General features: G+C 43.6%; 1 protein-coding gene across 5 annotated transcripts in view; it reads right to left on the reverse strand.

Moving 5' to 3' along the window:
* Positions 1–24202, reverse strand: part of RB1CC1 (RB1 inducible coiled-coil 1) — an 84076-nt gene that overhangs the window by 20263 nt on the left and 39611 nt on the right. For 4 of the 5 annotated variants that reach the window (XM_064480813.1, XM_064480812.1, XM_064480814.1 and 1 more), the window contains 6 exons: positions 23530–23638; positions 23184–23424; positions 19717–19768; positions 18787–18834; positions 16760–16818; positions 15096–15232 (listed from right to left, as the gene is read on the reverse strand). In XM_064480813.1, coding sequence (XP_064336883.1) covers positions 15096–15232; positions 16760–16818; positions 18787–18834; positions 19717–19768; positions 23184–23424; positions 23530–23638 — 646 coding nt within the window. Of the gene's footprint in view, positions 1–11094; positions 12048–12768; positions 12840–15095; positions 15233–16759; positions 16819–18786; positions 18835–19716; positions 19769–23183; positions 23425–23529; positions 23639–24202 lie in introns of those variants that run through there. The other variant, XM_031441632.2, reaches the window with a different exon arrangement.

A 24202-nucleotide genomic window follows, 5' to 3' on the forward strand; every position in this document is an offset into this window, starting at 1 on the left:
TAGGAAATCCATATACGCGACAGACAAGCATTGTTGAGGCTTGTGGTGATGGTGGCCTTTATGGTCTCCGATCCTTTGTGATTTTATACAACTCTGTTGATGATTTCTAAGAGGTCTGAATTGTAGAATACCGGAGCAAAGGCAAACGTTTGAATTCACGTTTGTATCCAAATCACATTGGAGAAAAATCATACGCCATTCAAAGAAATCATCTATTAAATTTTGATTTTCCTCAGAAATTGCTTCGTAATTAAGAGAATAGATTTTAAGTCAGTAATTGCAGGAAGACTCCATCAATGTCTATTGTATGAATAAAATCTGGATGGTTGAAAAAATTACATATTTATAATAGATTTTTTTTCATCTATTATTCCTCAGCTCAAAGAGATCTGAGCTTAGATGCATCATAAAGAGGCTTGCTGCTCTCTGCATGTAAATATTAGCCAGGTTCAAGAAAATGAGGTTAGTTTCACATGCTCTTTTGATGCCCTAATTATTAAAGCAATGGCCACCCTTATAACCAGTACTCACAGCTGTCAAGCCGAAGAGAGGAAACAGCCTCATGAACTTGGTTTCCAATCGCTGAAACACCACACTCACTTTAGCAAGATTATGATTGTTGTTTTCAGTGGGACCATCCTGCACAATTGTGAGACTTTGCCTGGTCTCACCTTCTGCCACCAGGAAACACGTCCAGGCATGTTTTAGGGGAGCAGACGGTCAGAAATAACATGGGTTTCCTAAGTGCCTCACTCAGCATCGAGGGCCTTCTCACTTGTCTCCTTCCTTACTGCACCACTGCAGGGGTCTGGACCACCTGGCGCTGCTGGGGGCTGTCGGAACCCCCTTCGCTGAGGGCGTCTCTCAGTCACAGGACACTTTAGTTGCTAACATGTTAGTTTTGGTTTTTTTCTGACGCTGTCAGCCATCGGTATTGAGGCCTTTGTTGTACTTCTGGGCTTACGTACTTTGGAAAGTGTACTTAAGGCCTTTTTGTAAATTGATCTTCAGGCTTTTAGAAGAAATTAGAATTTTTTTAAAAGTCTTAGAAGCACTAAATGTAATCTGATGTAAAAATGTCTCTCAGCTGTGATTTAGCCCTGTAAACTAGAGGTTTAGTCATTATTACTGGTAAAATGGTTTAAATGTCATCTCTAAATTAGAAGAATTCTTTAATGGAACCATCAGAATATGGCTCTGAACACTGACTTGAGAAATACTGGCTTGTAACTTATGTTTTAGAACATCTTTAGAGTCATAAAGTACATCATTTTAATGAATATACAGCTACTGTTTAGATCATGTTTAATACAAACTGTTGCCAATATGAAGTTTGATGAAACGAAACTGAGTAGTTAACGTTCTTTCCCACTGGTTCTGAGTCACGATTTCTAATAGATTATACTCTTGAAATAATCGATATTCACCTGTAAAAATTACTGTTAAATCACTAAGAGGATTGTCATTTTACTGAACTATATCGTAATTTGTTCCTTCTATTGTTAATACGTATGGATTTGGTGGGTGGCACCTTCACCTTAGGAGAGATAAAGACGTGCTACCTACGAACGCCAAGCTCGCATGGAGGAGGACGGGGGCCGCACGATGACAAAGCTCACTTCGACCTTGGCGGCTTGGAGACCGTACCAGTTTCATCTGAAGCACTTTCCGTATGGAAGCAACTTACATCCTGACAACCACCTTTGAGCTGTTAACGCCGTGACCCTCCCCATTTCCATCGTGTAGACGGAAAGACTGAATCAGGGAGAAGGCCACGGGTCCAGCGTCAAGGTCATCGTAATCGGCGGAGTCAGGACTTGAATGAGGCGCGTGCCCCGGGCCTCACGGGCTCAGCGCTCACCGGATGCCGTGTTCCCATGTTTCTTTATTCTGCATGAATTCACTCACGGAACAGAATCATCCAAACCAAACCAGATGCCACCAGCCATGCCTGTCAGGAGGCTGTTTTTCTGACCTGTTTTAGGATGGTCCTGGAGAGACTGCTAATAATTTGGCTTCCCTCAGCTACAGACAATACATTTGCATCTCTGCAAAATTAGCAATTCGTTCTCTGGCTTGGCTGCAAGCGTTTTGACATAACTGCTCATATAATAAACAACCGCTTCCCACGAACAGAGACGCCCGTCAGTATGCAACAGCCACAAAAGGGCCCACATTTCAAATGGACAGCGGTCATCCGGGAGCCGTGTCGGCCCAGTAGCGCTCCCCCACATCCCTGCCGAGCCCGTCCACCGGGCGTCGGCACACCTGCCAAGCAACCAGCCCGGCGCTCAAGTGTCTGCGTAAGCAGCTTCCGTGACATTTGTCCCTGCCCTGAAGGTGCTGATGACGGAACATTGATTTATGGCATGATTTCCTGATTGAAGGCAATGCTTTAAGGATTTCAGCCTTAAATATATAGTAATTAAAAATTGTTCATACACTTCTTATAATGAGCCATAATGGAGAAGACACTGAAAATGTATCTAATGTATGTATGTATCAGTGAATCGCTTTGCTGTACACCTGGAACTAACACCGTAAATCGACTACATTTCAATAAACAATAAGAATTTAAAAAGCCCTAACCAAAAATAAATAAAATAAACGTTGTCCCTACACAATACAGGACACGTGGGAAACAGACGTCCCTTGGATGCTCTGGTGTCAGCCTGCACACGGGGCCCTCTTCGGCCGCTGAGAAGCAAGCACAGGCACCCCTGGTGTTTACCAGGAGGGTGGCTCGGGTTCCCCCAGAACCCTCTCCATGGGCGCTGCCGATGGGCGTTGTGAGCCGGACGCGAAGAGGTGGAGCTGCAAACCTGCTTTGTTTTCCAGGTCTTTTCCTCCTCAGGGAGGTGGCTTGCCAGCGTGGACTGTGAGTTCAGGGAAACCTGCTGAGTCTGGAACAAGAGGCCTGGGACTAAATCTGCCAAGACAGAAAGCAAAGAGGCAGCCTGGCATCTGTCACCCCATGCGTTTAACGCCCACCTGACACCCGGGAATGCCCGTTTCTGGAGCTCAGGAGGAAGGCTCCAAAGTGCCTATACTTGAACTTAAGGGGATTTGATGCTTACAAAGTCTCCCAAAACCCTTCAAGGGCTCTGACCTAACACCTAGCACTGCACAGACTACTCCAAGTCTGACAAGATGGCACAACACCATTGAGTTTATTAAGACACCTCAGTATGGTTCTTGCTGTCCAAATTCAGGCTCAGACCTCTGAGATTTCCCACCAGCAGTCGTATGTGATGTAATCACAGTGCTCGTGGACCAGGTTGCTCAGAAACACATAGAGTAGAAGGGGAGGGGGGAGAAAACGGGAGGTGAGGGGCTTGACTCTGTGCAGGTTATCAAAAGCTCTTAGGTCACAACAGAAATAAAACTGAACATTCTGATAGGACAATTTGAAAGCTGAATTTCTTCCAGAGGAGAAATTAAAACCCACCAAGAGGTAGGTGGGATTAACCATGAAGGCAACCAGCAAACAGTCTGTGATTCAGGCTCTGTAACCGACATGTCTAGTTTCAACTCTTTTAATACATTCTTTCCAAAACTTAAAAAATAAAACAGGTTCCGATTTGCTTAAAATTTTTCTTAGCATCTTTTACAGTAATGGGACCCATTCATGTATCGGTCCCAGTCACTTTTTCATCAATTAGTGGTTACGTTTAAAATAGTAAGCCTTTATCATTGCGGGGGTAATACTTCTTTGTAAGCGGTTGGCCACATTCTATTTTGGTCATTCCATTCACTGGAGATATTCTTCCATGAGCGTGGACAAGTTTACCTTTCCACATTTTTCTTTGTAGTCGCTCCTCCCTGTCAGATCAGGTCCTCCCCCTCCCAAGGTGGGGACAAGCGTTTAATCCCATCACTGTGCTTGTTTTTCAACAGTGTCTGCAGTTTCTATCTTCCATTCATCTGGACGTTACTTTGGGCAATGAACTGAGTTGATTTTGGTTTTTTTTCCCCCCGCCAAGCAGGGCAGATGTCTCCTCCGCCTGGATCTGTGAAGTGTGTTGGTCTGGCTAAACGGGCCTCTCTCTTTCGTTGCTTTATAAAGGAGGCTCTGTACAGGCTGACACACCCACTTAGCCCCACCCTGATGGAAATACGCTTGTAGCACCCAAGACGCCTCCCTCGGGCCCCTCATACAAAATTAACTTGCCAGCACAGCTCGTTTGCCCATTCTCGAACTTCATATAAGTGGAATCATCCAGTGTCTAAACTTCTGTGTCTGCGTTTTTAGTTCACTGTTATGTCTGTGCTATTTCTTCATGTCGCGGTGTGTACCAACTGTTCTTTGAGTTGCAACGTGTTATATACCACTGTGAGAAGACGCCACCATTTATTCATCCATTTTAGTTGAAAACATGCACGTTGTTTCCAGGTTTCATCTGTGGCCGTTACTGTATGCATCTTCCAGTGAACGCAGGCACTCATTATCCTCGGGCAAACACTGTGTCAGTGCAGGAGTGCGCGGCGTTTCAAAAGATGCTGCCGTTTTCAAATGACCTCCCCCTGCAGAGTGTGAGAGTTCTGTCTCACTTCCCTTCCAACATTTGCTATTGTTAGGTTTTGAATTTAAGCCATTCCGATGGGTGTAGTGGCACCTCACCGTGGTTTTGACTTGCGTTTTCCTGATGATTAACGATGATGGGCACTTTGGTTACTCTCTTCTGCGAAGAACCCACTCGATTCTTCTGCTCACTCTCAGTCGGCTCCTTTGCCTGCCCTTGCCTGACTTGCAGTCCTTCATGTGCTCTAGGTGCTGGGCCTTTGTTGGGCGCAGGTATGGCCCGCATCTTCTCCCAGTCCGTGACTCGCCTTTCAACTCTACTTAATGGGGTCTTTTGGTAAACAGTAGTTCAGTTTCAATGAAACCTAATATTTTAATCTTTTAATTGCTTTTTTTGTCCTTTGCAGAGCTTGGTGTTTTTTTTTGTGTGTGTCCTTCGGAGAAAATAAGATACTTCTCTACGTTTTTTCCCCTAAGTTTTATTGTTTTACCTTTTACATTTAATTTTATAATCTGTTTCACTTTTTTTGTTGTTTCAAATACATTTTGTGCATAACATGCACATAATATGCCAAGGTTCATTATTTTTCATCTAGTGTCCTTTAATAAGACACCCATCCTTTCCCCACTGAATTACAGTGGTGCCTCTGTAGTAAATCAGGTGACTGTATACATGTGAGTCTATTTCTGGACTCTGTTTCTTTTCCACTTTCCCCTGTGAGCAGAACCCGGGGCTGGATTTGTGAGGCCAGAGATAGTGACTTCTTGAGATGCTATTTTTAGGTGGAGACACGGATGCTTGTGCTTTGGTCGAGTTCTTTTGATTCTTTTCCCTGGGTTACTTTCCATCCCTTTATAAGGACAAAGATGGCAGTGAGCGCCAGGACATGCAGCGGCAGTGGTGACCCAGGAATCTTTTGCTATAAATTCTACTATGTATACTTTTTCTAATAGAAAAAAGGTTAACAATATAAAATTTAGTATGTCCCTTAACCCAATATCTAGAAAACGACATGAAATTACATGGATGCCTGAGGAGCCTTTATCTTGCATTATTCATAATTCATTTCCTATATTCCCGATTGTCCGTATAGAGACAATATGGAAATATCCTATAAATGTCCTGAGGTCCCCAGGAAATAACAGGTAGTGCTATAACCTGGGACTTTAACTTCTTTTCTTATCTTTTATGAGTTAATAAAATTACATGTGTTTATCTTTAATCTTGACATTTAATGTAGTAATTATTATAGATACTCGGGCTATCCCTGTATTTGCAGTGTATATTTTAAATGATCTTTTCATCAGAAGAGTACGTTTTTAGCTCTTGCTTGTGAATGGCAACATTAGCTAGAAGAAGAAATATTGTATATACTTTGGCTGTGATATTTTTAAGAAATAAAATTCTGTATATTCTTCATAAATCAGCTGACAACTAAAAAAAAAAAAATCTCCTGATGTAAGTGTTGATCAGTTTCTCTGATGCCAACAGAGGAACTCGTATACCAAATTCAAGTCTCTGCAAGTACTTGGTCACCGAACACCAAGCACCTTGTGAAGATGTCTAACCCCATCTCAGAATGCACCTGGCTTTCATAAAAACAGGTACAGCAATATATGCAGCTCTAAAGGCAGAACGGCAGGTCTCTCTTTTACTCCCCTCTATCCACTCGGGCTTCCTCAAAATACTAGATGAGTCCTTTAGAGGTACCGTTTAACACAACAGCTCGTGGACGAACGACAGCGATGTCATCATTCACAAAAGGAGGTTTCTGTTAGGAGAATAAACGTAGAGCGAGTGGTCATTACCCAACAGCAGCCAGTACGGGCTGATCAGCACTGCAAAACCCGCGGTGCGTCTGCGTTCGCAATATACAGAGAGACCAAAAGGGGGCGCACTTGTGCCTGAGCGCTTTCCGTGAAGCCCTCGGTCGGTGCAGACAAGCCACAGAGTTAGGGGCCGCGGGCGCGGAAGAGACACGGCTGCTCGCTCTGCCAGTTCAGTTGTTTTCAAAGCACTTAGTGAATCAACATAAGAAACATTTAAAAAGCACTTTTGTACCAACCTCAAAAGGGCTCCTTTATATTTTACGGTGGTTAATGATCTTTTCTTACTGGAAATGAAAATACACATCTGCACCTATACTGTCACCTCTTACCGCGTCCAGATCTCTAAGTCCTACGACAAAAACAAGTGTTTTTCATGTATGTCATGTTTTTCATGAAACGCATTTTAGAGAAAAACGAATTTTCATTGTGAAAACTTAAAAAGCTGTATATAATGAATGATGTACACTAAAACAAGAATCAAGATGTTTCATAAACATTCTAGGCACATATATTCTAAAACTACGTTAAAAGCCTAGAGGCTGTGGACGTGTGGCTGGGGTAGCGGATCAGTGCACAACCGTGACCGAGACTGCCAAGAATTCAGACATCATATATGACTGTGAGACGAGGCTTCACACTTCCGTAGGAGTTAAGTTTCAGAATCCATTCTTTAAGAAACCAAGTTCATGTCAGAAGCCTAAGCTAGTTAAGCAGACATCCACTGTCAGGCAGCATTCCAGAGATTACAGGTGCCACCTGCATTCCTCACTGAGTAACGCTGACTCCCGCGGCCAGTGGAAGAGGGAACTGGGGCAGCTCTAAGTCAGCCTGAGAGGGGCATCTCCGCAGCAGTTTGGGACCAGACTGTCAGAAGCAGAACTGGAGACATCCTTCTGAAACGACGCACGACATTTGTAAGGACAGTTCCTGAAAGCCACTTCAAGTGATGGAAGTCCCTAAGTTGCCATCAAATTCTAGTGATAGTTTAGTGAGGATGGGGATTCCTGCCTCTAGCAGGCTAGCCCCTGCTCGGAAGGAAAAGGGTGACATTGGTAAGAATAACGGCCCAGTGTTTTAGGGAGGCAGGGACACTGGACAGAGGCATGCCTCCGTGACACACACACCAGAATGGCTTTCGTTAGCGGAAAAGCACGTGGAGGACTCATCTTGCATTTTGCTATATTGAGGCTTGTTTCCCTAACACTGAGGTGACACTGCTACGAAGCCTTACCTATTCCAGGTGAGAGTGGGACGAGCAGGTGCAGCTCAACCTAAACGGTGTCTGAGACGCCTAAGGATGTGAGCCAGGCAGCTCAGAGCTGGCAGACTGTCTCAGCACCACTTACATTAGGAATTGCTTGAATTCCCATCTTACCCATAAAGAAGATAAATTATACAAAAGTATTTGTTAAAATTGGCCAAAGATAGCTTATTTATATTCTAAGAGGATGACTAACATAAAGGCTACCAATCCATGAACAGTAATAACTTTTAAAACTTCATCCCAGTTATCACCAGTAAGTTTAAGTAAAAATGGGTAAATTTATGAAACTTAGAATTCAAAGTAAACAGCAGCTGAGCTTTGCGGCTTTACGCATCATTAAATCACATGCTTTACAAAACATCTTCAAGTGTATCTACATCTAAACATTAAAGGCCAAGACCTTTTTCAGCCCTAACTTCAAAAGGAAGTGCAACGGTTTAAAAAAGGAACGTCTACACAGCCACTCCTACACTCTGCGTCGGCTCAATGACTCAGTCTGACCAAAGGCTGTGGTGGGAGTGACGTAATTAGACTCCCAAGCCTCGGACTTTGCTGCCCCCTCTTTTAGGAGCATGGCTGCCACTGCTCAGAACCCCAGGTCCTTTGACAGGACACACAAGGAACCAGGCACCCCTGACGATAACTCTAGCTCGGCCCCCGCGAAAGGAAACAGAAGGCGCCCAGATTGGAAGGGAAGAAGGAGGACTACTTCCATTTGTAGATAATCTGATAATTAAGAAAGCAATTCCACTTACAAAATCCGAAGGAATAAAATACCCAGGAATAAGTTTAACCAAGGAGGTGAAATACTGTCCACTGGAGACTACAAACTTCTTTAAAATAAAGAGGACATAAATAAATGGAAAGACATCGTGTGTTTATGAACTGAAGGACAGTATTAAGAATGGAAATACTGAAACAAACTGATCTACAGATTCGATGCAATGCTTGACAAAACCCCAACACCCACTTCTCCAAAATGGAAAAGCCAGCTCTTAAATTCATACGGAAACTCAATGTACCCTCAGTAGTCAAACAGTGTTAAAAAAAGATGAAAGCTGAACGACCCATAATTCCAGATTTCAAAAGTTATTACAAAGCTTATAAAACTCAATATAGTAAAGACCGTGGGACTGACTTAAGGACACACACACCTGTTGGTGTCGCGATACCATGTACACATACACACCGTATGCAGAGAGAGCTGATGGCTACTCTGAAGCTTTAAGTTACAGTCTTACATAGCAAAGAAGAACGACAAGGGAAATGGTTAACAGGCAGTGTCTGGCTCAAGGTCAGAAGACCCTTTATGTTTTGGTAAATCATGTTCGTGTTGGCACCTGCGAGCCTTACAGCTTATCGGGGCGGAACGTATGAGAAATGGCTGCTTCACAACATTCTGTGCCTGTCTTAGGTTGTCCCCCTCTGGGGATCTTACCCGTCATTGGCTAACCAGCCTTCTCACCTGTGGGTCTGCAGCTTTTTATAACTTGTTTACCATTCCAGCCTAAGGCTCACTCCTTTGTTCCCACAGTTGGGGGGCTACACCACCAATGGATCAGAACTCAAGACCAGCAATAAGCCCACATATCAATGGACAAATAATTTTTGACAATGGTCTCAAAACAATTCAACTGGGAAAAAAAAAAGTTTCAAGTGGTACTGTGACTACTGGATATCCGCATACAAAAGAATGAAGCTGGACCCCTACCTCACACCGTAGACACGAATCAATTTAAAATGGATTAACAATCTAAATATAAGAGCTAATACCACACAACTCTTAGATATGACATCAAAAGCAGACCAAAAATAAATAAATTGGACTTCATCAAGATGATAAACGTCTGTGCATCAAAGTAGATTATCAACAAAGTAGATAATTGAGAAGATGATACACAGAATGGGAAAAAATAAAACACCTACTTAGGATGGCTATTAAAAATGCAAGTCATGACAATGCAAGTGCTAATGAGCCAACTATAAAGTAACATACGTTACATAAAGCAGAAAAAGTTCTTGCGAAGTAACTCTTCGTATCATATGAGAAAGTAAATTGATAATAAAAATCGATTTATCAAGAAGTAAGGGTATAGCCACACAATTTGGCACTAAAATAAAAACGGCTAAACAAGTAAAACGTATCCCTGTGGCGAGGTTAGGAAACAGGGCAGGGGCTTAAAGGCGTCTTAATGTTTTGAAAGCACGTACATGTTTTTACACCATGATGATTTTTCTTAATAAATAAAAATAAAAGTTGATACACTTTTTTGCTTGTTCTGGTCTTAGCATATCCAGGTACTCATGCAAAAATAAATAAATAAGACTATCCACATAACTCTTGTATGCTTAACGTTTACTTGCAGTTTTTAAATGTGATTTAAACTTTTGTTAATAAAGAAAGCCACCTCTTTCTATTAGAGTTTGAATGGTGAATTTACAAGGTTCTGATTATACAAAGAAATCTTACAACACCTAACATTTATCCGGTACTTAATCTGTTCATCTGAAATTGTTCAAAGCTCTGTATTGTGTTTACAATTCTCATCACTTAATCTTCAAAGTAACCCTATGAAGCAGGTCCTACGACTACTGCACCACCTTACACACGGGGAAACTGAGGCTCAGAGTCTGTGCGACTCGCCCCGGGTCACAGTCAGGTCTGGGGCTGAAGCTCAGGCATTCTGCCCCCAAACGCACCTCCACCCCACAGTGGGAAGGACTCAGCCAGGCCCCGCTTTTCTTCTTTTTAACCGAGAAAGCTGCATTTTCTTCCTGCTTGCTTTATACAGGTATGTGTGACTGCTGACAACATGGGTATAAAGCAGGGCATGAGGAAAGCTGTAAGCGCCAAGCCCAGCACTGGAGAGCAGCACCGATGAGGCGCCACGTGCCAGCCCGCAGCTCCAAGCACGCGTGAAATCCGAGGTCAGAAGGCCCGCCCGGCAGATTCACGCAGCCCCAACCACGGCTGCTTCACGACACCACCGGGTACACAAAGCACTCTGTGAAGATGTAATGGAAGGACTGAGTAGAAACGTGTGAAATCATTTGTTCATTTATTCATTAATACGTTGTCAAATTCAGTTTTCTATACACTATGGTGTTTATTCCATTTTCCGTACTATTAGATATACATATTTAAAAAAATATTTAACTTATTTTTATGAAGAAATTAAATATTTTCTGGAAAAAAAAATCATTTTATTATTGTTCTCTAACAACAAACTTGAAACAAATCTCATCCAACTCAACTAACTCATTTAAATACTTTGCTCCACGGCAATTAATCTAAAGACCGAGTTTGCACAATTCCATCCTACATAACACTGCTTTACCCTGTTACGTGGTGTACAGTTAAAGAGCATTTTTGTAAGAACATGTTTCTCTTTTGATATGATACAGAACAAGTTTTTCACACTTCCCAGCAATCACTCAAATATATTAAAAATGCATCCTCCTTTAAAAGGCACACACATTTACAGGTTCAAATCTTTATTGTTGTAAAATTCTACGTCTTTTACAATACAACATGTTATTCAGATGACCTCTAAGTGGTTAATATACAATGAGCACGTTTTTCCTGAAACTGAACCAACCACAGATAACGTCATCGGCACGACGATCCTAACAGAACAGCGAAGACGCCGGGAAAGCCCGTGTGCTGCCCCAGGAGCTCCACCAGCACACACCCTGCCCTGCAGAACCCAGCGGCCCCTCTGCGCAAAGCGCTTCCGCAGACTGCTGATTACGGCTGATCTTAAAGTCAGTCAATCAAATTAGAGTTCCTTTTTGTTTTGAAACATCAAAGGGCATTTAAAAAAATAAATGAAACAATTTGCTTTAGTAATCTACAGAGGCAAACTCAAAATTATGATTATCTGCATGCAGTAACACTCCTCTTTAAATAGTTTTGAAGAATTTATACATTTTATAAATGTGTTAAAGAGTGCAAGTTTTCATTGATTTCACAAAAGGACAAATGCTGGTAATAATAACTAACATTTAATATCTAAGTTCAAGCTAATGTATATGTAACAGGCAATCAACATGGCTAACCGTAAGCCACAATGCACGGGTATGCCCTTTGAGAAAATGAACTAGTTTGGTCCGCATTTCTAGAGTTACTCAGGTAGAAAAACAAAAACAAACCATTTTAATTCAGCCAACAGTTTTGACGAATTTATTGTTCCTAAAATGTAGCCAGGTAAAAAGTAAATGATATACACCAATGAAGCACACTGTCGTGTTGACTTTTATATAAAAAGATGGCCTGATGTTTTTGGAGTGATGGATGAGCACTGTTGGACAAATCAGAAAAATGTCACAGAATGTCTTGATTTCTTCCATAAATTAAACTTTTTTGTTCCACGACACAGCTTTCACTCTGTAAAACTTTGTCCCCAAAGGAACTTTAAATCTGTTTTGTGCCTAAGACAGAAAGAAAAAGGCGATTAAACCAAATTGCGCAGGAACCGCCCATCACATAACTCAACGCTAGATGACTGGAGGGGGGGGGGGTTCCTGTATCAAACGGCCCAGGCCCGCCCCTCCCCAGAGAGAGCGCCCTGAACTCACACCGACGGCTAAGACCAGTGCAGAGAGAGCCGTGTGCCATTATCTGAGCATCACAGAAGCCTCAGCAGCACACACTCAAGGCCTATGACTGTCCTGGGGCGCAGGGGCCACCAGTGAGTCAGCAGGACGCTCACTGGACCTCATGAGTCCACACGCTGACACTGCTGACATCCAGTCAGGTGCACTTCGAGCCACCAAACATTTTACATCATCTTTCTCCAGTGGGGGTAGCACTACGAAAATAAACCATCCACTCTACCTACAAACAGACTGTCCATCACCAGTTGTGCTGTGTTCCTTTTTTGCACATGAAAACACTAGTAACTTAACACTCAGAGAACAGAAGCTTGCGGCAGTTCTCCTGGACAGGCAGGCGGCTTGCTGATAATCCACTACTACTGTCAGAGGATAAATGACGTTAAGTATTGATGGCACTGCTCGTGCAAACTCACACTCATGAAATTCAAGGCCTAACTCAAGTGAACTAAGAGGCCAAGAAGAGCGCTGTTACTGACTCCTCCCGGAGCAGAAGAGTCCTCCTCACCAGCCCTTGGTCCGCGGCCCCGGGGGTTACCTTTTTGGCTTGACAGTACTCCTTCTCCATCACTTTCCCAAGCACCCACGGTCTTCTAGATGCGCCCGAAGCTATGGAATCAAATTGTGAATTTCTTTGTGAAAGTACAGTTATAATTACTCATGAAAACATTAACGGCCAGAATCAGAGCAGACGAATGACGTCCTCAAGACGGAAATCAGAGAAGTGCATCGTGATGTGTAAAATGAAACTGAATTCATTTTACTTTTCAATCACTAATTCTGGCTTCATTTACTCATTAAACACAGACGGCAAGTCAAATCAGAGAACTAACAAAGTTCAAGAAATACAAACACAATCTGAGCACAAACCATGAACAAATGAATCTAGGAATTCTAAACTAGCTCAGCAGTGCCACCTAGTGACAGCGCGACCAGATGACCTTTGCTGCTGCTAAAAGCAGGCAGACATTTATGCTCTAGGTTCAAAGGGCGGCCTTCTTTTGTTTGTATTTTGCTGCACGAGGCCCCACAGTGCAAACACAGTCAGTGTACAATAAATAACTAGTACGGGGTGAGAACGAGAGTCAACAGGGTGGTGCTGTGTGAAGGGAGGTAAGGGTGGAAGCAGACAGGACGGGAGAGCCAGTCCTCACGCGGCCAAAGCGCGACAAGGACTCATTCTCTTTCTAAATTCAACAGAAGAGAAGTTGTCATAAAAAAGCTGATTGCAAAAGTATCGACCATAAATCATCCGGTTAGGGTGAAGGCTTTGCGATTTCCAAGAGAAGCTAAAACTGATTTTTATTGCATAAACATAATCTGACAATTTGTAAATAAAAGATATCCTGAATAAACCATCGAACACAAGCATACAGATGCCACCAGGTGACACAAAGACAGGAGCCCCTGGACCACAGGGTGTGGGGGACAGCCTGCCCCAAGGGCTCATACAGCACTTCACACGTAGTTCACCGTTTCTGAGAAGAACCATCTGACACAAATGTCCGGGGCGGAGGGGGGGGGGTACCCACTGTCACAGGCATCAAGTCGCCCGGTGACCCATGCCCCAGGGTGGGCAGCACAGCCCCAGGCGGCATGCCCTGTCTCCTGCACAATGACGACCAGGAGAAGGAGAAGGAGAGGGAGGCTGGAGCTCTGTGGTCGGGAATACTGTGAAATAAGCTCCTCTCTGTGGGACTTGGGAGGGCCTTTAACGTGGAGATGTGCAGTGTGCACGGTGAGTGTTCACTGGATTTAAAGCCCCACTCCTCCTGTTTTTAGGAAATGCACTGTAAAACATCTGAAGATGAAGGTCATGGTATCACGCAGCCTAACGCGGTTCTGGAAACAAGCAGTGCGCACGGGCTTGCGTGCAGTCAGGTGTTTGCACTGAGCCACGGTGTGCAGAGACACTTCGAATGGGGCAAGACTCTAACAGCAGGTGACTCTGAGCAGAGGGACAGGGGGCTTTTATACTGTCCTTATTTACGCAACCTCCTGGCAAATTTAAAAAGCATTCTCAAATAAGTCTAAACAAGTGAAAAAACAAACCCCCCCGAAAAATTGAAGGAAAAAATCAAGTTCATTGTTTTCAAGGTATAAAGCCAGTAAATTAAATCGCAAGGTGCCCTCCCCATCTCTCAGGGTTACACGAAAACTGCACACGTCCACGGATTCCGTCCAGCCCACTGCCAACAGCCACAGCGAGGGCCCTGTGGCATCGGCCCAGCTCGCAGAGGTGACACCTGGCCACGCGCACAAGGCACTCCTAGCAGCAACACCCACACACATTCCTGCTTTCAAAGCGTTCTACTCAGGCTAAGTGCTCCAGGACGCTCACTTCGTGCTTCTTGAATTCTTTGCAGATCAGCGCAACAGGCAGCAGTAGCACGCTAACTGTGCCGTGGTGTGCTTCAACACAGCTTACTGCCTCTTTTAAAAAACATGGAAGTACTGACAAGTTTAATGAAAAACAAGGCAGAAACACAGGATGGTAAATTGGGTAGAAAAGACATTTGCTAATTTAAAAGAATTTATTTTTGCCAAAACAAGTAATGCCTTTGTAAACAAATGGGCACGTCACGTTTAAGCTTACACAGGTCTGAGAATTTTAACAATTCTGTCGTTGCTGGAGTAAGAGACGTCCGACCTAACTGCATTAGCTGCACTCTAACTCTGAATCGCCAACAGAATCCAGGAAAGTCACCTGGATAACGCGGATTTTATAAACACACGGAAAAACAGACTAAGCAGAGTTCCCTCTTACCTATTTACTGCTGACATAATTAGGCGACAGGGGAGAGAAACCTCTAATGCACTCCCTCCAGCCCAGGCTCGCAGGTGAGCAGTGGATGGGACACTTACCACCCTCGCCTGGTTTGAGGTCCAGGGCAGGCAGAGACTCCGAATGCAGGAAATACAAGGTGGGGCTGACGGTGAAGAGCACGTAATTGTCATGGCGTTCGTCCAGGATGATGAGAACCAGGTCGCCCACCTGAAAGCTGAGCAAAGCGAGATTTTCACTGCCCTGAAGAGCCACCATCACCCTCCTCTCAATACTCTAAGTCTGTATTCTGCTACCTCCAACTTCAATTATCAGTGCAATATTAAGTTTCACATTTACATGATTTCTTTAAACTCTACCCAGCCCTTGGTGAGAATGCTGGACATACAGAGACGTTCAAAGGGTAACGCCAGCGCCTGGAACAAGACACATATCCCGATCTTTCATCTTGCAACAATAAACAAATTCTGAGGGAGCAAACTTAGTCACAGTGGGCAAAAAAGGACCAACTTATACCGTTTCTCCAGTCTCCAAGGAGAGTGCTCCAAAATTTGAAAGAAAAATCAACTAAACTGGGTGCATGTGCTCAAGTTTAAACAAGTCACTGGTGATCACTGACTTGGGGCGAAGCCTGAAAGGAGCAGGAAGGGAAGAGGGTGTGACCACCTAGGGTTTCCGTGGTGCTGCCTCTGCCAGGTCCTTCAGAACCGCTGTTCAGGGTATCAGCTCAGGGCTAATCTGGAGCGAAGATAATTTAGTGGGTCCTGTACCTGGTCAATCATTAAAATCACAGGGGAGGCTTGCTTTCATTCATTGTTTATCCTGCAAATGTGAGCTGCCTGCCTAAGGAGATGTGACAGGCACTGGCTGGGATAAACCCGGAGATAATTCCTTAAAAAAGGAAGACGGGCCTCCCTGGGGCAGCCTTTTGTTGCTGCTTTTAAAGGCTCATCTCTCTCTGATCTCTGAAAAATCGTAAGCTGATCCGGCTCGACGTGCGGCTGGTGGCTCAAGAAAGCCATGCCCAGCTCTTTCAGTCACTGAGAAAAGACAGGGCTCTGCGAGAAGCCGGCGGGCAGTCACGTCTGGTAACCGGAGGGCTGGCTGGCGGCGCTACTGCGGACAGAACAGAGCGCCTAGTTTTCCATCCGGACAGGCACAGGAGAACGACCAGAGTCGGTGAGCCGCTGACAGCGCTTTAGTGCCCCGGACACCCTCCTCTCAAACAGCCCACACCCAAAGCAATACACCGCTACACGGCAACGTGGGCCAGGAAGACTGTCTGTTACTCAACTCATAATTTTAATAGTGTATTTTGAATTTGCAGCGTATCAATAAAATGAAGTCTGAGAAATAAAAACGGAGAAACACTGCAACTTCAAAAAGCAAGACTCTCCAATCAAAAATGGAAAGGACGAAGGTGATACATGGGATTCAAAAGAGGCGGCACCAGCTGAAAAGTGAAGTCCCGTCAGGAAGGTCTCAGGAATGTATGCACAAATGGTAATTAAAGCTGTAACAGGAAGGCCTTCGAATGCAATCCTAATGGTCCCAAAATAATTTAGAAAAATCTTGTTTTTCAATAAGAAAGCATTAACTACCAACCAGTGCAAAGCACTCAGCCAGCTAGCCTGAAGCCGAGGGTCTAGCCGCTCAGACTGTCACCAACTACTCAGTGCTGTTCAGGTAGGTACTTTTTTTTTCTTCCCAGAGAAAAAGCGCAAAATATAAATAAAATACTTACTCTCTAATAGCTATCTTTTCAGAATGCCTTGAGGACACTGAAGACATGCTCTGAGACATCTGAAAACAGAACAGTTGGTAAAGCTCTGTGTGTGCCGGCTAGTCCACACCGCACACACTCCCCATGACTCTCTTCCCAGGCCGCACACATTCACGTCTGTCCCAGCTTTTGAGGGTCCAAACTCGTGTGTTTCATTAATAGAATTCTTTTCCTTCAACCATTACTTTCCAAGGATAAATTTACCTATGTTTCTATCTATGGTGTTTCTTAATCCAATTTGACTGGATTAAAAAAATGAATATTTACAATTATTCATTTTATTTATAATTACACATTTAATTCTAAAAAATATCACAAGGAAAGAGAATGACATTTTTCGAGAAGAGTCTGAAGCCCACCACTCCGAGGAGGCACTGGACAAGGCCTCCCCTGTCGGCCGGGGCGGCGGCCCAGGGCGTGCTAACTGGTCTGCTGCTGCCCGAGCTCAACTAAGGCTGCCCCGCCTCAGTCAGGCTTCAGCCCAGTTTTCACACTGTCGCAGGACACGTGGGACACGTGTACCAAGGTCCCAGGGCCAGAAGGGTGGCAAGGATGCACATCCTCCTTAGCAGAGTGGGCCCAGGTACAGCCGTGCAAAGCAAGGACAGATAAATGAGTTTCTCTTTGTTCATTAAGTTCAGTTCTGATGCTCAGAATTTCTTCCATCTCCCTCTGAACACTGTGCAGGTTCTCAATTGGTGTTTAAAAACAAGACAGAAAAAAAAACAACAGCAAATTAATGAATAGAAAGGCCTACAATTGTGAGGCCAACTTATTTTCAAAACTATCCAAATAGTGAGGACAAGTTCAACCATCCATTTTTCAGACTATATTCAACTCCGTTGAGATTTTTTTTAAAGCTTCAGTTTTTCACATATTTGTTACAAACAAGGGCTCAGACGTGAGGAAACACTTGGTGAAGAGAGTTATAAATCGGTATGAAATTAGGAGTTAAGCTGAGGTGCCTCCGAGGGTGGCAGTGGGTACTCTTTGGGTCTGAGGGCAAAACTCTTTCAATCTTAAACATTTCCCAAGCATGTACTGGGTACTGTGCGCCAGCTGCTATTCTGGGCGCCAGCAGCACATCAGTGAACAAAAGTGACTAAAACCGTCACCGAACAGCTTCCATTCTCCCGGGGACACTGCGCGGACCACCACGTGGAGCGAGGTCTGCCGCAGACACCTCTTCCACGTCTTTCTGAAAAGGGTCTGCTTCACTTACAGAAACAGCAAACAGTTAATGTTATTTTGGTGATAAATGTATGGTGGACAGTCTACTAACTACAGAAGCTAGTGTGGAATCTGTGGTCACACTAAGGCGCGTGGAAGCAAGTGGATGCCTCCCTACGAGATGCTTTATTTTAAAAAAACTCAATTCTAATCGGGCCTTGAAACCTCCCAAAAGTGCTGCACACAGGCCTTCAACTGTTCCTACTTCTTCATAATCTGCAGTCATTCGAATCTGAAGAATGAAGCAATTGCTTTATGACAGCATATGAGACTGAATATAAAACTGGCCATTCGAGTACTTGGTTAAATTCCCAGGCTAGAGTCAAGACAAGGGGATTCAGAGGACCACACAGGGTCTCAAGCAAGGCATCGGGTTCAAACACCACAAGTTTAAAAAAAAAAATCCACCAAAGGACAGAATGTGTTGATTCTGCACACTTATGAGTGGACTTGTTAATCTTCAAAAGGCTTCTGAAGAACAGCTCTGACTGACTTACTGACTTAATTAAGAGCTGACCTGATCCAAAAACACATATAATTATGGAATCCTAAGAGATTACAGCTTTTCAATAATCAGAAGACTACCTGAATTTTGCTGACTGCTTTTAAAATTCTACGAGTGAGGTAGGGCACGTGGTCAGGTTTAAGAGTCAACTGGCATCAGTGACCAATGTGGCTCAACAAAAACCATCAGGAATGAATTAACCAAAGCACACAACCTTTTGATTTTTATAATCAACTGGACAGGGAAATCTTACCAGTCTCTGATTTAACCGCTTGTTTTCTTCTTCTTTCAACTGTAGTGTCTGCAGGGGCGGGAAAGAGAGACCTGTGGTTTCTGCTCATAAGCACTCAACTCTAAACATAAAGACTGTCCGAATTTCCTAAGTCTTCGCATTACGTCTGGCTCTAGTATCAAGGGCCTGTGGGGATATCCTTTTCAGGGATCCTTATCGACTTTTATTTACTGGCTTAAAAGAGAACTACAACGATTTTAGGTGTATTTCTTTCAGCCAAGGGTTCTGCACGGGGAACGTGCCTCAGCGCCACCTGCGGGAGCGGTAAACACGCTGCAGGTAGCTGAGAGCTGCCCCCGAGGCTCAGCGAGGGAGTGGGGCCCGAGAGGAGGAACGTGCAGTCAGGACACACACACACCCAGCAGGTGCTGATGGACCTTTACTAGCGCGAGCACACACTGGAGCACAAGTCTGTACGCTCCGACTCTGGATCCCTACCAGTTATCTCCTAGAGAGCAACAGAAATTGTGCCAAGTCCTAAAAGCCCGAGGAATGAAAAGTCATCTATGAACAGAGATACGTAAAGTTTGCTACTGACAGGAAGCTCTTTGCTGCCAATTTTCTCCTGTTCATTTCAATTAATCTCTATAAAGCACATAACTCTTTTCCATTATTCATATATTCTACTTTTGCCCTATTCTAGACAATACTTTATACTTTGCTTTGGAAATTAGTGTGTAAAATACCTATTTATAATGTCTTGCTGAATTCTGAACTGTTGGTCACTTGGACCAAAAATAACAGGACTTCTCAAAATGTTAACCATAAAAATAACCATTAAAAAAGATGTAATTTATAAACACAAATAAAGCACGCTTTAACATCAGGTTCACTTAACTGCATCCCAGAGCGAACACGCTGAACTCTGTGTCAAGAAGGCACCTTACTTACTCGTTCTAACAGCATTATCCTCTGCTTTTCAGACAGCACGTGGGTATTTTCTCTAGGAGAGAATGATTTATTTCAGTTTAAGTCTTTTAAAATTCTGGACTTTACCTTCTCCAGTAAGATTTTGGAAATTTAATTGTTAATAGAGAGCACTTTAAAAATTTTAAGATTTGTACTTAATTTTCAAAAGCAGCCCATTTAAATTAGGACACATTTTAATGGTGTGTTCCTTGTACCAGAGATCCTGAACCTGTATCGATAAAACGTTTCAAATTATGAGCAAAACTCTGTGCATGCATTTTTCTGGAATAATGTCTGAAATTTCAAGCTGTCTCCCAGGGATTAAAAATCATTCCTCCTCTTATCCATGTTACAGATAAAATGGTCATTCTTGGGTGGCATCTCCATTAAAACTAGAAACAAAATGCCACATGTCCTTGAGTGAGCTACAAACACTCAAAAGCTTCAGTTCATAAAAAACAAACCAAATCTCAATACAGGTTACAAAAGTATTACTAAGTGGCTACAATGTGCTAGTCACTGTGTCATGTATGAATCTGCCCATCACACTGAAATATTCAAAAAATAATTAGAAAAGATAAGAAGAAATCTGTTTCTAAGAGTTTGACTTTATTTTTTCAGATTCCGCATATAAGTGATACCACGTGGTGTTTGTCCTTCTCTGTCTGGCTCACATCACTTGGCAGAGCCATGCAGGTCTGTCTATGTGACCACAAAGGGCAGAATGTGCTTCCTTACTGCAGCTGAGTAATATTCCATTCTCTCTCTCCCCCCGCTCCTTTCTCACTCCCTCTCTCTCTATATATATTTTCATCATTCTTTTATCGATTCACCCATCGACGGACACGGATGTGTCCGTATCTTGGCTACTGGAATACTGCTGCAGTGAACACAGGGGGTGCAGACATCTCTGAGCTATGGCTTCACTCTCTTTGGGGTTTGTTGAGGGTTTTCATATTTAAAAGTTGCTGCATTTTGTCAAATGCTTTCTCTTCATCCACTGCTATTGACATGTTGTATTACATAAATTGATTTTTAAATATTAGACCAAGCTTGCAGTCCTGAAACATACCCTGTAAGATTCACTTTGCATGTGACTGGATTCAGTTTACTGGTATTTTGTTGGGAATATCTGCATGTATAGTTATAAAATATTTTATTAAATGTAATAGAAATGAATTTATTGATGTGAAATTTCTAAGATATTAATTTCTAAGAAGTTTAATAGTAATTTTAATGTTGCTCATCTAGAAAATGATGCTGCTAATCTATTATTTCTAATTTTTCTAAAAATGAACAGTTCTGTAAGTTTAGAAGCACAAATAGAAAATTAAGAAGGATTTCAAAAATTTCTAAAGTAGGTGGAAACAGGCAGAAACCCAGCACGTGCAACAGGTAATCAGGAGAGGACAAAGTCTGCAACACCAGTCCTAGCTTTTTTTTTTTTAAAGCTCTACTGAGCTACAACTGATATACATTTAGCAGAATAAATTCCTAATCACTGGTATTTTTTTAAGAAGTTTTCAACTACTTTTGTACTTTTATATTTCTATATGAATTTTAGCATCTAATATAAAATGTAGGTACTTGTTGAAATGTTAACTGGGTATAGATGAAATCACTGAATTACTCTGACGAGGGAACAGTATCTTTATAATACTGTGTTTCCATCCATCTTTTAACTTTCAGGTCTTTAAATATCTTTCATAAGGTTCTATACGTTCCTCCACAAGGGTCATGCACACTTTTTGTTAAATTCATTACTAACATATATATATATTTCTTCCGATCAGCTTTGTTGGTAAATACACAAACTTCTTTTTTTGATGTATCTGTGACTTACACTCTAACTCAGTCTTTATTAGTTCTAATAGTTTGTTAGGTTTCTGTGGTTTGAAAAGGATATTATCTTTGAAATGATGACAGTTCAGACTTTACTTGCCAATTTTTGTTATTTACTTATTGTCTTGATGAAGAGTGATGGTGACAATTAGCATTCTTGCGTTCTTCCTAAATTTATGAAAAATGCCTAGAAATGTTTCAACATTAAATGTGATGTTTGTTATAAATATTTCACATATGGTTTCTCAAATTAAGGAAGTTCCCTGCTATTCCTAGTTTGTGCTAAGGTTTTTTTTTTTAATATTATTTTTAATAAATTCACTGACTTCTACCAATGCAATGTCTGCGTCTACTGTGAGGATCATACTCCTCGTGCAACCAGGGAACACGGTTACGTTGAGAGAGTCTAGTGTTCATTGTTACTGCTTTCCTGTAATACCCCACTGGGTCACAATGACTACATTACCTTCACTTCCCAGTGCACCTGATGTGCCAAACCGCCTTCAGGATTTTTTACATATATATTCACAAGTGAGATTAACCTCTATCTTATCTGCTGTAATTTTTAAAATCATTCTAGACGTATAAACTCCTACTTTTTTTATTGCTATATTGATATATTCCTTCATTACAGGTTTTGAAATCATTCCATTTAATTACCAATCAATTGTGAACCAAAATGTAATAAAGAACGTATCTTAGGTTTATATAAACTCCTATTTTGTTACTACTTTTTAATATTATTGCCTGTGTTCAGCAGCCTAAATTATATCAATATTTGGAACCTCTGAGATTTCCTCTGTGACCCCGTATGCAGTTAACTTTCTTAACTGTTTCTCTATCGCTTTATCTATTTTTCACTTCGTTTCCTGAGAGGAAGTGACCTACCTTAACTAGTTCAAAAGTTCCACTTTTTAAGCACCTACGGGTTAACAACTAACTGCCCGTGGTGAACGGTATCCTCTCTCAGCACGAGACTTCCCCCTCAACTGTTCAAACCTTTTGCTCTGAATGGCTTACATATTATTTGCCTTACAAGTCTGTTACAATCACATTACATTAAACGTTCTGTCATTTTCAGGTGATTTTCTTGCATGTAGAATGCAGCTGGATGCTTTTTTTTCTGAGAGGTTTTGTTGTGATGGGTTGATTTACTTCTTCAAATAAGCTGGGACTTAACTTCTGTCACTTAAGTTTTCTAATTACTGCGGTCTCCTGATGTTTATATGCCTTGCCGATTTGACTTACATTTTATTTGTTCTGTTTTTCATCCATTCTTAAGCCTTGTTCTTCCTAAGACTCAAGTTAACCAGTTTCTGGTCCTTTCCTTTGAACTAAACAGAAACCTACCTACAATTTTACTTTTCAAGAAACTGCGCTAACCCCCATACCCCACACAGCCTCGGCAAAACAAACACACTTGTCACCGCAGTGACCACCGTCCGCTGAGTGCGTGCAGGGCCTGACCGCTTACACGCGCCCTGGAAACAGCTCAGCACCCACTGGGGCTCAGGGAAGCACGGCAGGAAACACGCCGCAGGGGCTCCACACCCCCCGCCTCAGCCGCGCTCCGGGCTGGGAGGGCCCCGGCGGGGGGCGGTACTCACTGCACCGACATCGTGCTGGTCTCCAGCGCCGGGTCCGCGCGGCCCTCGTCCTGCGCCTCCGGGGCCGGCCGCTCCGCCTCCCCCGCGGGCTCCGGCGCGCAGGCCCCGCACAGCTCCGGGGCTGCGGCCGCGCACGGCGAGGGCACGCGGCCGCCGGCGCGCAGCCGGCCCACCTCCTCCTCCAGCCGCTTCTTCTCCTCCAGCAGGCGAGCCCGGTCCTCGGACAGGGACTCTATCAGATCTGCAGCGCACGGGGTGGGGGGTGGGGGGAACACGGGCGTCAGGACGAGCGGCAGGACGAGCGCACCACGGCCCGCGCCCGCCGCCCCCGCCCGCCCGCGCTGACCTCTGTCCCGCTCCTGCTGCCGCGTCGCGCTCTTCAGCTTATCGCTCAGCTCGTTGATGATGTTCTCCTTCCTCAGCTTCTCCCTCGTCAGAACAGTGTTAAAATTGGTCTGGGACAACAGAGTGACAACCTCGTAAACGGGCGGCACGCACGGGGCAGCCGGAGCAAAGGGCGGACACCCGCCCCTCCGGCCGCGGGCGCACTTGCACGCGGGGAGGAGCGCGCGCCACTCACAAGCGATGGGAACTGTTCAATTAAAATGCTACGCTGTGGTGAAGGCACTGTGGCTGCATTTTATTAGCTCTGTATTAAGGTGTGTTCCAACTTAGTATCTTGAAAATGAATTCTATTTTCACGTTATTGTCCACATGTTTAGAGGAAAAGTATTAGCAAATAATTTTTAAATTTTGGAGAAAGAAAAAAAAAACCAGCCAACAATTAACCAGCGCCGCTGTACACGGGACTCTTTCCTTCAGGAGCCTCCCTGCCCTGAGTCCTCCCTGTGGCTCCTGGGGCAGCGCGTTGCCCTGCACCGCCGACGCGCCGTCCTCGAGTCCACCAACGCCTTCTCACGGCCAAGCTCACACATCCAACTGCCTGCAGAGACCTCATGAGCCAGCTTCCAAAATTAACAGTCACAGATCCTCTCATCAATGAATAATGCCAATAATGC

The sequence above is a fragment of the Camelus dromedarius genome, chromosome 30 (genome assembly GCF_036321535.1).
Source record: "Camelus dromedarius isolate mCamDro1 chromosome 30, mCamDro1.pat, whole genome shotgun sequence".
Classification (NCBI taxonomy): Eukaryota; Metazoa; Chordata; class Mammalia; order Artiodactyla; family Camelidae; genus Camelus; species Camelus dromedarius.